Source organism: Phalaenopsis equestris, unplaced genomic scaffold (genome assembly GCF_001263595.1).
Source record: "Phalaenopsis equestris unplaced genomic scaffold, ASM126359v1 Scaffold000799, whole genome shotgun sequence".
In the NCBI taxonomy this organism is placed as follows: Eukaryota; Viridiplantae; Streptophyta; class Magnoliopsida; order Asparagales; family Orchidaceae; genus Phalaenopsis; species Phalaenopsis equestris.
This window is the reverse complement of record NW_018165239.1, coordinates 196029-208159: the sequence shown is the minus strand read 5'-3', so window position 1 is coordinate 208159 and position 12131 is coordinate 196029. Positions and strand designations below refer to the sequence as shown.

Below are 12131 nucleotides of genomic sequence, written 5' to 3'. Positions count from 1 at the left end.
TTATCATTGATACTAAGATTTTTAATATTATAAGTGCTTATGCTCCTCAAGTAGGTTTAGATATAGAGTTTAAAGATAAATTTTGGAATGACTTAGAAGATTTAATACAAATAATACCTCTTGAAGAAATAATTTTTATTGGAGGAGATTTAAATGAACATGTCGGTAGAGTGGTAGAAGACTTCAGAAATACTCATGGTGGCTACGGTTTTGGAATAACTAATGAAGAAGATAGATCTATTTTAGATTTTACTTTATTGTATGATTTTGTTATTACTAATACTTTATTCAAGAAAAGAGATTAACATCTTATTACTTATAAGAGTAGATTTAATAAAATAAAAATTGATTATTTTCTTACGAGAAAAAGAGATCGTCGAGATTATAAAGATTGTAAGATCATTCCAAGTGAGAATTTAAGTATGCAACATTGTTTATTAGTTCTAGATTTTAAGATGAATAGTTGTATAATAAAGAATACTAGGACTCATCATCGTAAAATTAGATGGAGGAACTTCAAAGACACTAATAAAATTATTTTTATGAGTAAAATTCAAGATTTCAAAATTTGTGATATTGATGAAGAAACAAATGTTATATGGGATAAAATAACAAACACTATTAAACAAGTAACAAAAGATGTGTTTAGAGAATCAAAAAAAAAAAAATTACAAATAAAAATAGTTGGTGGTGGAATAATAATGTGCAAAAAACGGTAAAATATAAGAAGTTATGTTATAAAAGTTGGTTTAATTTTAAAAACTTAGAAAACTTGAAAAAATAGTAAACGACTTGCTAAGAGTCTAAAAGAAATATCTGTAATGCTAAAAATTTTGTTTTTAATGATCTTTATAATATATTAGATACTAAAGAGGGTGAAAAATATATGTATAAACTAGCCAAACAAAAAAAAAAGAAAAGTAAATATTTGACTCAAGTGTATTAAAGATGAATATCAAAAAGTACTTTTCTTAGAATAAGATATTCAGGATATGTGGGTGAGTTATTTTGATTTGATAAACTTTTTAGATAAACTTTTTAATGATGTTTCTGAAAATACAATCGACCTTAGTGATCTTAATATCGTGAATAATAATAAAACGATTCATTTTTACTGTCTCATTAGTAAAAAAGAAGTTGATGTGGTTTTAAAAAAAACCAAGGGTGAAAGTCTGTAGGACTTGATGATATCTTATTTGAATTGTGGAAATATTTAGGAGATTTGGGAGTTTTTTGGCTTACTAAACTCTTTAATATTATTTTAAAAACTAAAAAAATGCCTGAGGAGTAGAAGAAGAGTATTTTGGTCTTCATTTTTAAGAATAAAGGGGATGCACAAGAGTGTGCAAATTATAGAGGAATTAAGTTGATGTTTAAGTTGATGTGTCATTAATTAAGTTGATGTGTCATGCTTTAAAATTATGGGAGAGGATAATTGAACATATTTTAAGTCGTATTACAAAATCAATTTGGAATCAATTTGGATTTATGCCAGGCAGGTCTACTATGAAAGCTATACATTTATTGAGAGGTTTGATGGACAAGTTTAGAGTTAATGAAGAGAATATACATTTGATTTTTATTGATTTAGAAAAAACTTACGATAAGGTTCCAAGAGATATCCTTTGGAGTGCTCTTGAGAAGAAAGGTGTTGATATGACTTATATTCAAGTCATTAAAGATATGTATACTAGAGCTGTTACTTGTGTTCTAACTGAAGGAGGGTTGACCAAATATTTTCCTATTTCTGTTGGATTACATCAGGGATCGGCTTTAAGCCCTTATCATTTTGGATGGTCTTACTATGGTCTTACTAAACATTTATAGGAGGATGTACCTTGGTGTATGCTTTTTGCTGATGATATTCTTGTCGTGGATAAAACGAGAGAAAAAGCCTAGGAAAAACTTGAATTATGGAGGTCTACATTGGAGTCTAAAGGCCTTCATTTAAGTAGAACTAAAACTGAATACATGGAATGTTATTTTAGTAGTAGTAGCTCTAGTGATAGAAGTGTGACTTTGGGTGATCAAATTATTAAAAGGTGTGAATGATTTAGATATCTTGGGTCTGTTGTTCAAAGCGATGGTGATATAGATGGGGATGGTGATATAGATGATATCCTTCTCGTGGATAATAGTATAATTCGAGTTGGTTGGTTGAAGTGGAGGAATGCTTCGGGCGTTTAGACAGAAAGGAAAATTTTATAAGATGGTGGTGAGACCTGCAATGCTCTATGCGCTGAATGTTGACCTTTAAAAGAGAAGCATAATAATAAGTTAATTGTTGCCGAGATGAGAATGATTAGGTGGATGAGTGGCTTTACACTTAGAGACAAAATTCGTAATGAATATATCCGTGATAGGGTTGGCGTTGCTCCTGTGACAGACAAAATTAGAGAAAGTCGTCTTAGATGGTTTGGTCACATTAAACGTCGACCATCTGATGATCTGATTAGGAGAGTAGATGTTTTAGATTCGACTTGTGTTAAGAAAGGCAGAGGTAGACCTAGAAAGACTCGGGCTTATTGTATACAAAATGATCTTAATTTACTAGTACTAAATGAAAATATGACACTAAATAGGACGTAACGGAGAAAAAAGATTCATGTAGCCGACCCCACATAGTGGGATTTAGACTTTGTTGTTGTTGTTGCTGTATAACATTAATATTTTCAAAATATATATTTGTCACAATAATATGACTAACATCTAATAAGCATATGAATCACAATAAAATGGTACAATTAGGCCATCGTAAATCTTGATTGAAGTTTTAGTTCATTATTTTCTATGTTCCATATCCTTATCTATACAAACCATTTACATGAGTGATTCAAACTACTCCAAATTTAAATTTGGATAAATTTTAATAAAAAGATAAATGCTATAATTGTAATAATTCTAAATGAAAATGGATAGTTCCAAATATTTATTTTCATGAAATTATATACCTGAGGGGGGAATTGCTATAAATAATTTAAAAATAGCTAAAAGTATCACAATAATTTTGATGCATGACTCTTAATCCCCTTTAGAATAATGCATAAGCCTTCTCCTATAAATTTGGCCTCGATGGAGGTGGTGTGATGTTAGATCACATATATCTGTTTAATTTTCAACTCTTGCCATATAAAAATTTTAAATATGATTTGGAGACTTCAAGTTTAGATGTTGCTATGCGTTACAATTTTTTTTTTAATTATTGATATAGGAGAGGATCTTATGATCATATGATGTTTGAATAATGTTAACATGAACTCGGCTTTTATTTTGGTTGCAGAAGCAATCATTTATGACCTTGCAGAATAACGTGTAAATCTGGTTAAGAATTTCGTAAGAATTCATGAATCCATGCACTTGTTTCTCCATCTTAAGTTATTTTTAAATGATGTTTCTGACAAAAGCTATCTTAGTTTTTTGCAATGAAATAGGGACCTAAATGATTTCATTTTTATGTTCAAGATTAGCCTTAATAGAAACGTCAAGTTTAGCTTAAACTAGGGGACTAAATATTGATAATCAATCATCATTATCATGATTAAGCTCGCTTCATCAGAATATTAATCCTTAATGCCCAACTGGACATAAGAATTATGATTTTGAATTGATGCTGGTGAGAAGCACGTAAAATTTTGAACTAGAAACGAGTGTTTGAACCTTTGAAGTTTACAAAACTATTTTATTATATGATCTGTTAATTTGATGGGAAGTTTTTTGGTTGGAGTGGATGGGATGATCATGCCTATAACTATCATATGATTTATATTTTTATACTTATGATGACATTTGTATTTATATGTTGCACTTTATTATAATGGGAATATTATTAATGATCAATGCATCAACAATAATATGTTTGGAGGATGATTTATGATAACTATTATAATTGATGATTATTGGAATGATTGTCACAGTCGAAGTCGTGATATGGTTTATTGTAGTATGGCTCATTAAGTTAAACAAAACTTGTGTCATAGCAATGATAATTATGAGCTGTTAATTGTTGCATTTATTATCCCAAGGCAATGGTTTTCTTATTCATCATTGGACATATTCTTGATACCACATGATGTAGAATATGATTTCTAAGGCTTATTGTCATGCTGACGGGCCAGTATTTTTCATATCGATAATAATGTTCGCTTAGATGCTTATGAGATAGATGAAACTCTTAGTTAGATTTGTAACGTTGATTCTGTATAAAGTTATAAGGATTTCCTTCTTTTTGTGAGCAAGTTTAAGTATTCCTTATGTATCTTTTGGGTATTGTTTATGCCTCTGAGGCTGCTAGAAAGTAAAACTTGAAAACTTTGTTTTGGTTTCCATTCTAAACTTAAAATATATTTCAAATGTGCTCGCATATAGTTTAAGTTGATGTGCGTCATGATTCAAAACAAGTTTTTATATAAAATAAATAATTTTTATAGCTTAATTCATTTGTATTATTCACTATTTAGATTTATTAATTTGCTTAATCAATAATCATTTTAGAGTCAACATGAAATTGATTTAGAGTCTATTACTCGTTGTGCTCCCATCTTTGAGTTAGAACCTTAGTTCAACATTAATTTTTTTTATTTTGAGCTTGAGTTGTGCCTAGCTTGAACTTGACTTGATATCCACTATATATGCATCTTTCATTGGTCAAGTGCTGTTGATTGAATGACCCATGTTAATGCATGAAGGAATTTGAACGGTGGAGTTAAGGTTAGATTTTGGTTTTTTTATTTTGTGGAGTTTTGTGATTTGTGTTTAAGGAGAAGGGATGGCTATGGGTGACCAGAATTTAGATGCAATTTATCATCAAGAAATTAATCTCTCTCCACTCTTGATGCCAAGTTGGATTCTTGTTAATGATTGAAATCTCATTTTCTTGCTTTTCTTTTTAAACTTGTTTGGGTTCTCCTATAAATTAATCCTTAATATATAAAGGCAAATGACCTCGTGAAGAGAGGATTTTAGAGATAGAAGTTTGGTATGTGCTGGTTAAGATTCTCAGTACAAAATTAACCTTGGGAATGGCCTAACTGACTATAGTGATAAGAGAGATAAAGTTGCAAGAGAAGTCCATAATTTGAAATTATAATTTTAGGTTGGGATTTGTGTTAATAAGTGGAGTGAGATTAGTTGAGAGTAAGAATTTACAATCATAAGATGGAATTCTGACTCTAATTCGAATTCATGCTGAATTATTTACATTTTTTTGAAAAAGGATTTTCACAGATGGTTTTAATTAATTTTGAACCTTAGTTAAGTTTTTTAAAAATTGACCACTTTTCTAGTTTGAATAATCTTTGAGAAAATATTTTTAAAAAATTTATATTTATAAAAAAATTAACTAGTGAAAATTTAAAAATGTCTATCATAATAAAAAAATAACTAAATAAATTTAATAATCTTTGTGCATATCTTGTATTGTTATAGAATTAGTTTTTGCATTCTTTGCAAGCCGATTTTCTTAGATTATATGCTTAGTAATTATGTTAAAGCTTAAAAATTGTGTTTTGACATGAAAAAATTGTCATTGTCTTATTGATACATACATTGTTGTTGCAAAGCCTTTCATTGCCAATTTCCTAATCATTTCAGAGAAATTTTAAAGGCTATGCATGCATGTGGTAATTTTTAATGGGTTGTTTTTTTGCCACTTTGAACTTATTTATAAGCATATTTTTTCTTGCAACTGACTGTCATGTAGGTTTTACTTGTTTAATGAGTTGAAAGCTGTTGTTTTTTGGCTGATGTTATTATTTAACAAAATATTTTTTGATGGCCTTATTTGCTTTTGTCAGCAAACATTTTTCTTTTGTGTCTATTTGTTTAAGGCTTTAATGCTAGAAGTAGGGATGTAAATGAGCCATTCTTAAGTGAGTTGGGAGTTTGCTCTTGTTCGACTACTTCGAAATTTTGTATATTTATGTTCGGCTCATGTTTGAAATTGTTTAGGAAGAATTTGTCCGTGTTTGGCTTAATAGAATTGGATTTGAACATAAATTCTATGGAGGATAAAAAATAAGATTTTAATTTTAATTAAAGATTATGTATAGCAATTTAAACCACAAGAACTCATGAACTCCCAACATATACCTTACATGAGTTTCACTTTCAAATGGTTAAGCTTTGCATCACAATCTAAATGAGAAAAGTGTCAAAATAGTTCCTTTACTTTTTGCAAAGAGCCTTTTAAGTCTCACACTTTATAAAAATATCAATTTAGTTATCGAACTCTTTTAATATGGGTTGAAATAGTCTCCAATGATGGCTATTGTAGCCTCTTTGAAGGAATCTAAGGACTAATTTTTCACTTTTATAAACTCCAAAACTTAAATAGCCTCATGTAAAAAGTCTAGGGACTATTTTGGCATTTTATTGTAATTTAACCAGCCTAAGGCTAAATTTTCAAATGATGTGGGATTAAAGATCAAAGAGGTAATACTGTTGTGTTCCTAATCTTCTATGTTATTCTATTTTTCCTTTGCTAAGTTAAAGGAAAAGTTATTGCAAGTTTTAAAGAGTTTTTAATCTTAAAAGGTTAAATGCATCAATTTTTGCTTGCGTTAGAGACGCCAGATGCCTAAATTGGGTTAAATATTTAATGAGAGGTATTGAAATTAGTATGTGTTATGGTCCTATCTATTTGAATAACACCGCTAGTTTTAAGGGGACTTAATGGGACTTTTTTTTTTTTCTTTGAGTGATCCCCTTTTTTTCGTTGATCCCACACCTTCGACTATCTGTGTAAGAGTTTAGGAGTTTCAAAATGAGACAGGATTAGTCTGAATATAAATTAATTTGGTATCAAAATTAAGTACAAAAAATTGAACTTACTAGTTAACAAATATTTATTTTGATGTTAAATTCTTAATATATATTTTAATAATAAATTTAATGGTAGTACAATTTATTATAAGTAAAATTTTTTGATTAAATCATACTAAAACTTAGCTATATATTTAACTATAGATATCATTTATTTTTTCATCGTGGAATATTTTATTTCATTATGATTCTATCGTCAGGTAATTTTAACTAGTTTTTTTTAATATAAATTCTTTTTTAAGGGCGCTAATAAAATTTACATTTGAGCATTAGTTTCATAAATTTTGAAATTGTGAGGACTGACAAGATTTAAACACTATAAAATTTTCACTTTTTATTTAAAATTTTGAACGACTTTAGTATGAATTTTCCATCGAGAGGCTTTCCTTTCATGTTGGTTTATACCACTAAGTGGGGGTTGAGAAGAGAAGCGACATCGATAGCGAAAATTCTATTAGAAATATAAAACATAATGTGAATCTCCTAAAATTGCTTCAAGTGTTTTCTATCCAAAATAATGCTTCAACTTTTATCAATAAATTTTATAATTCAATTTTTTGGAATTATAGTGACGTTAATAATAGTGTCCTAAGAATTTGATTTTTGTTTGAAGCAATTTAATTTTTGAAGTTGATTCAACTATTTTATTTTTACAAACTTCACCATTTTAAAATTTGTAAATGTTTTAAGTGTTCATCAATATTTTTGAAAAATATTAAAATCACATTTATGTAATCTATAATATAAGTAGAATAGAGATTAATTACATCATTCATAATATGTTGGAATTATGATGGAACATTTTTAATCAAAAAGATTAAACATTCCATTCATTAGTTCCAAATTGAGTAGTAAAAGTGGATTTGTATTTATCTTCTTTAATTTAAATATATGGACATGAATTTTAAATCAAATTAAAAAATATATATATGGATAATTTAATGGACTATGTAAGTCCCTTTTACCAGCCCAAATAAAGAAAAAATATTACCTCAGGAGTACTGATGCATCAGTACTCCAATGAGGGGGTGCCACGTAGGCAATGATCCCCAATGAGGGGGTGCCACGTAGGCACCACGGTGGGACCATTGCTTACGTGGCACCCCCTCATTGGAGTACTGATGCATCAGTACTCCTGAGGTAATATTTTTTCTTTATTTGGGCTGGATATTTTATTCATGTTAAAGCTCTATTCAATGGTTTGTAATTAATCACTAACTTAAATCTTTTTTTTTGTAGTATTTATAACATGAAGGCTGTACAACTCCAAATTGGAGTTGTAGACAATTCTTTTAATTTAATAAATCACTAATTTTTTGTTTGCCAAATCTAAATATTATTTATTTATCTGATACGGTCTAGCTTTCATTGGAATATTTTTCTTATCAAATATTTCTTCATACGAAGGGGACAATGAATTATTTTATTCTAAAAAGTTGATTGGTTTATTGCCACAAATTATTTATTGAAAGACTATTGATTTAAAAAATTTTTTTTTTTTTGTGTTTTACGATGATTAATATTTTGTAAAATAAATTTGTTAGTGATTTCTTATTTAAGTGAATTAATAATATGCATGATTTTATTATTAATTTTGTTTATTTTATTTAGAATAATTTCTTTTGAATAAAAAATAAAATGAAATGAAATAGGTTTGTTAAATATTTTATATTCTATTTTTTATATCTAATTTGGTAATCGACTTTATTTTTCGTGTGTCTAAAATTTTGTTTTGGGTATATTTTTTATTAATAAAAAAATGACTAGAATGCACTTGGTGAAAATAATTTAAGTATATATTATTAAATATATAAATTATGAATAGCTTGCAATTAGCAAGCGAAAAAAGGAAGAAAATGAGTAGAGAAATTGATAAATTTTTACAATCCTTGCCAAAAGCCTTTATACGCAAATAAAATAATTTTTCCAGTTTAATATTATTCATAATTAATAAAGAATGTGTCATTCAAAATCTCATAGATTTCTGATAGCGATGTTTCTAATCCCGTCGCCAAATTTAATATATATATATATATATATAAATTTGAAAAGCCCAAGGGCTGATTTTATTGAAATAGAAAAGATACATAAATGTTGTATGAGAGAGCCCAGTAGAGGCACCCTACCCATACTATACCAAGTACAGTTCTACCCCAACCAAAAATACAAATATATTTAAAAAAAATTAAAGCATGCAGAAAACAAGTAGCTAGGGACGAGTCAGTTTAGTCATGCCCCTTCCTCTAGTTTTAGGAGCGGAGCCAGATAACAAATTTTGAAGTGTCGTGCCATTACCAGGAGTAACCAAAGTATTATCCATTAAGTTTCCAAGTTGGAGTGTGCCCCCAACCTTCTTCCGTCGAGAAGTGTAAACCTGTCATTCTTCATCTGAAGATTGACTCATGTGATCCTCGGTCAGGTTAAATATTAGAACTGCAGTAGAAGAAAAGACAGTCGTTTGCACAACGATAGGTTTCATTGTTTGTGAAGTGTGAATTGTCACCTCTGCATCTGATGCTTTCTGAGTAGGAGCTGCGGAGCTATCCTGACTTTCGGTCTGAACATTATCCCTTATAGTATGTTCAGGAGAAGGGTTCCCAGGGGCGGACACCATTTCCTGTCTTGTGGTGATTCCCCCCTTAGATTGGCTGTCATCAGTTTTGTTAGGAGCGTGTTCAGGCACGTAATGTGCACTAGCATCATGTTCCTGCTTTTGACTTTTGATTTTCAACTGTGGGTGCAATCTGAAACATTTCTATTGCGGGTGTCCAAACATCTTGCAGTGCTTGCAGTAGTAAGGTTTTTGTTCCATATTGATTTTTTGTCAATAATCATTGTGAGCAGAGCCAAACCAGACTTCTTCTACATCTGGTAGTGTAATATCCCTTTCAATCAAAATCGTTGCAATAAAGGGCCTAGAGAAATGAACTGTAGGTGTGTCTACCTGCAAAGATTTTCCAAGGATAGTCCCAATTGCATATAAGGTAGGTAGACAAAGAATTGAAGTTTGAGTTCAGGTAATGAGAACCAGATAGACGCAATTAGGGGTTATTGATTAGGATAAAAATCAGGGCTCCATTTAAGCAATTTTATATGATTGCCCTCGATTGTGATGAATTTCTTCGAGAAAATTCTTGTGTAATCTTTTTCTATGCCCAACTGTATCATAACATGTCTTCCGTCGAGAAGACCCACCTGTCAAACCCCAACTAGTTTGAAATCTTCAAAAATCTTCCTGATAATCTCCATCTTAGGACGACTTAATTAGAGCTTTCCAACTAGTGAAAATTTGTATTTTCTTGTACGAGTTGAAATTTCAGCGTCAGAGAAAAATAATGCTGGTTTGTCTGCCTTCTTCTCTATTTTTTTGATGAGATTGCAATCTCCATGTTTTGCAACATAATCATGGTACATCTGCGGGAACATCAGACTATCTACAAGATGGAAACAGGAGCTGCGTTTGTGAACCACTGTAGCATCGGAGGGTTTGGCGGGATTATCACCGGCGAGAGCGGCAGTGTAGGATAGCCCTGAGGCCATGAGCGTGCTTCACAGAAGCACAAATATATATATATATAGATAGATATATATATAGATATTATATATTAGTCCAAACCAAATACAGTCAAATAAAGGTTTGTTCTTGTTTGGCTGAGCTCAAAATATTTGTTGTTATTTGGCTAACTTAACAAATTAATTAAAGAACCTATTAACGGGCTGATCGTGAAGGATGAGCTTTTTTTGAAAGCCCTGCCAGAAAAGCATGCTATGTTTTGCTTGTTTAAACTGATTTTCTGCTAACTTTTTTTATGTTGCTTATGTTTTAATTGAGCCTCATACTTGCTACTGTTTATATTGTAGGGAGGTAAGGGGATTACAGATCTAAAACTGGATTTTGAGGTATTTGGTGGTCTCATATAATCTTTTGCTTTCTTCAGTGTTTGTCCATTTGGGCTAAAATTTACAATTTTAGAATATATTTGGTGAATCATTGCTTGACAAAAATGATTTTCTTCGAACATTTTCCACAGAAAGTCATTGTTTGAGGTATGAATTCGCAAATCCATGTTGCATTCAGCAGACACTCTCATTTGAGTTGAATTCCGTTTCATCCTGCCCTTTTTTCTCAGAAATACTATTTCGGCTGGAACTGTTTTGCAATGTCACTCTTTCAATGAGGAGGCTGATTCATCTGATACTCATTCGCATGGTTCATCCATTGAGGTACACTGCTAAAGTTGTTCTAGAAACTAGCAATTTGACAACATTTTTATCATGATTTAAGTTTTAATGTGTGAAAATTGAGGGTGTTTGCATTTTGTCCTTGCAAGATTCCAGTAAATTAAAATTTCTCAAGTCTTATGAGCTTCATAGTAACGACGGTTAACTGTTTTATTATTATTATTATTATTATTTTACTAGTTCTTCTAAGTTCCTTGCAAGTTTCCAGTACATTAAAATTTCACAAGTCTCATGAACTTCATAGTAACTACGGTTAACCGTTTTTTTTTTTTTTGTAATTTTCTTTTCTTCCCTTTTTTTGAATGATAGAGATTTTGGCATATGTCTCGTCATTTTAATCTAATATGACTTTGGTTATGTTGGGCACTCTTCAAATGACAAATTTAATGGTATTTTGGCCTTTTCTTTAAAATACTTATGCTCTTCTGGGTTCAGAGTATCTTAGCATTTATTTTTCTGACCGATACCATATCTTTACAGCACCAGGTTGTCCGAATGGAACTAAACAGCATGCCTGTTGGATTGTTGTATAGTCGTCTTGTACCTCTTACTTTTCTTCTTATAGATGGTATTGTTTCTTTTTTTTTTAACCTTTTATAAGCCATAATTATTGAGTTTCCTGTTTATTAAGTGACACTTTGGTAATGCTTTACAGGCAGCAGTCCAATTGATGTGACAGATTCAAAATGGGATATTTATTTCACAGTAAAGAAAATACAAAGCAACACAGGGGAATATGATCTTACATTGCTCGGTTTTGCAACAGTATATCGATTCTATCATCACCCTGGAAGCACTCGCCTTAGACTAAGCCAGGTGTGCTCCATCAGTTCTTATTTACTTTTGCGATATTGATTCTAGCGTTTATGACCTCTAATAATTAGTTTTTGTACAAGTTCTCAGTATGACATTGATTTTCTACCATTTCTGCACTATTTTTACAACTTATAGATATGATGCTCATTATGTCTTTTAAATTTTTTTTTTTTTTTTTGTGGTTATGGAATTTTACTCTGGTCGCACATTATGCTGAGGACTTGTTTGGTTGTCGCTTGCTTTGGTGGGTTTAC

General features: G+C 30.4%; 1 protein-coding gene across 2 annotated transcripts in view; it reads left to right on the top strand.

The window, feature by feature from the left end:
- LOC110031255 (probable histone acetyltransferase type B catalytic subunit) overlaps positions 1 to 12131 on the top strand; it is a 68526-nt gene that overhangs the window by 49203 nt on the left and 7192 nt on the right. For both annotated transcript variants that reach the window (XM_020734371.1, XM_020734370.1), the window contains 5 exons: positions 10681 to 10719; positions 10793 to 10866; positions 10950 to 11043; positions 11542 to 11629; positions 11717 to 11877. In XM_020734371.1, the coding sequence (XP_020590030.1) occupies positions 10681 to 10719; positions 10793 to 10866; positions 10950 to 11043; positions 11542 to 11629; positions 11717 to 11877 (456 nt within the window). The remainder of the gene's footprint in view (positions 1 to 10680; positions 10720 to 10792; positions 10867 to 10949; positions 11044 to 11541; positions 11630 to 11716; positions 11878 to 12131) is intronic.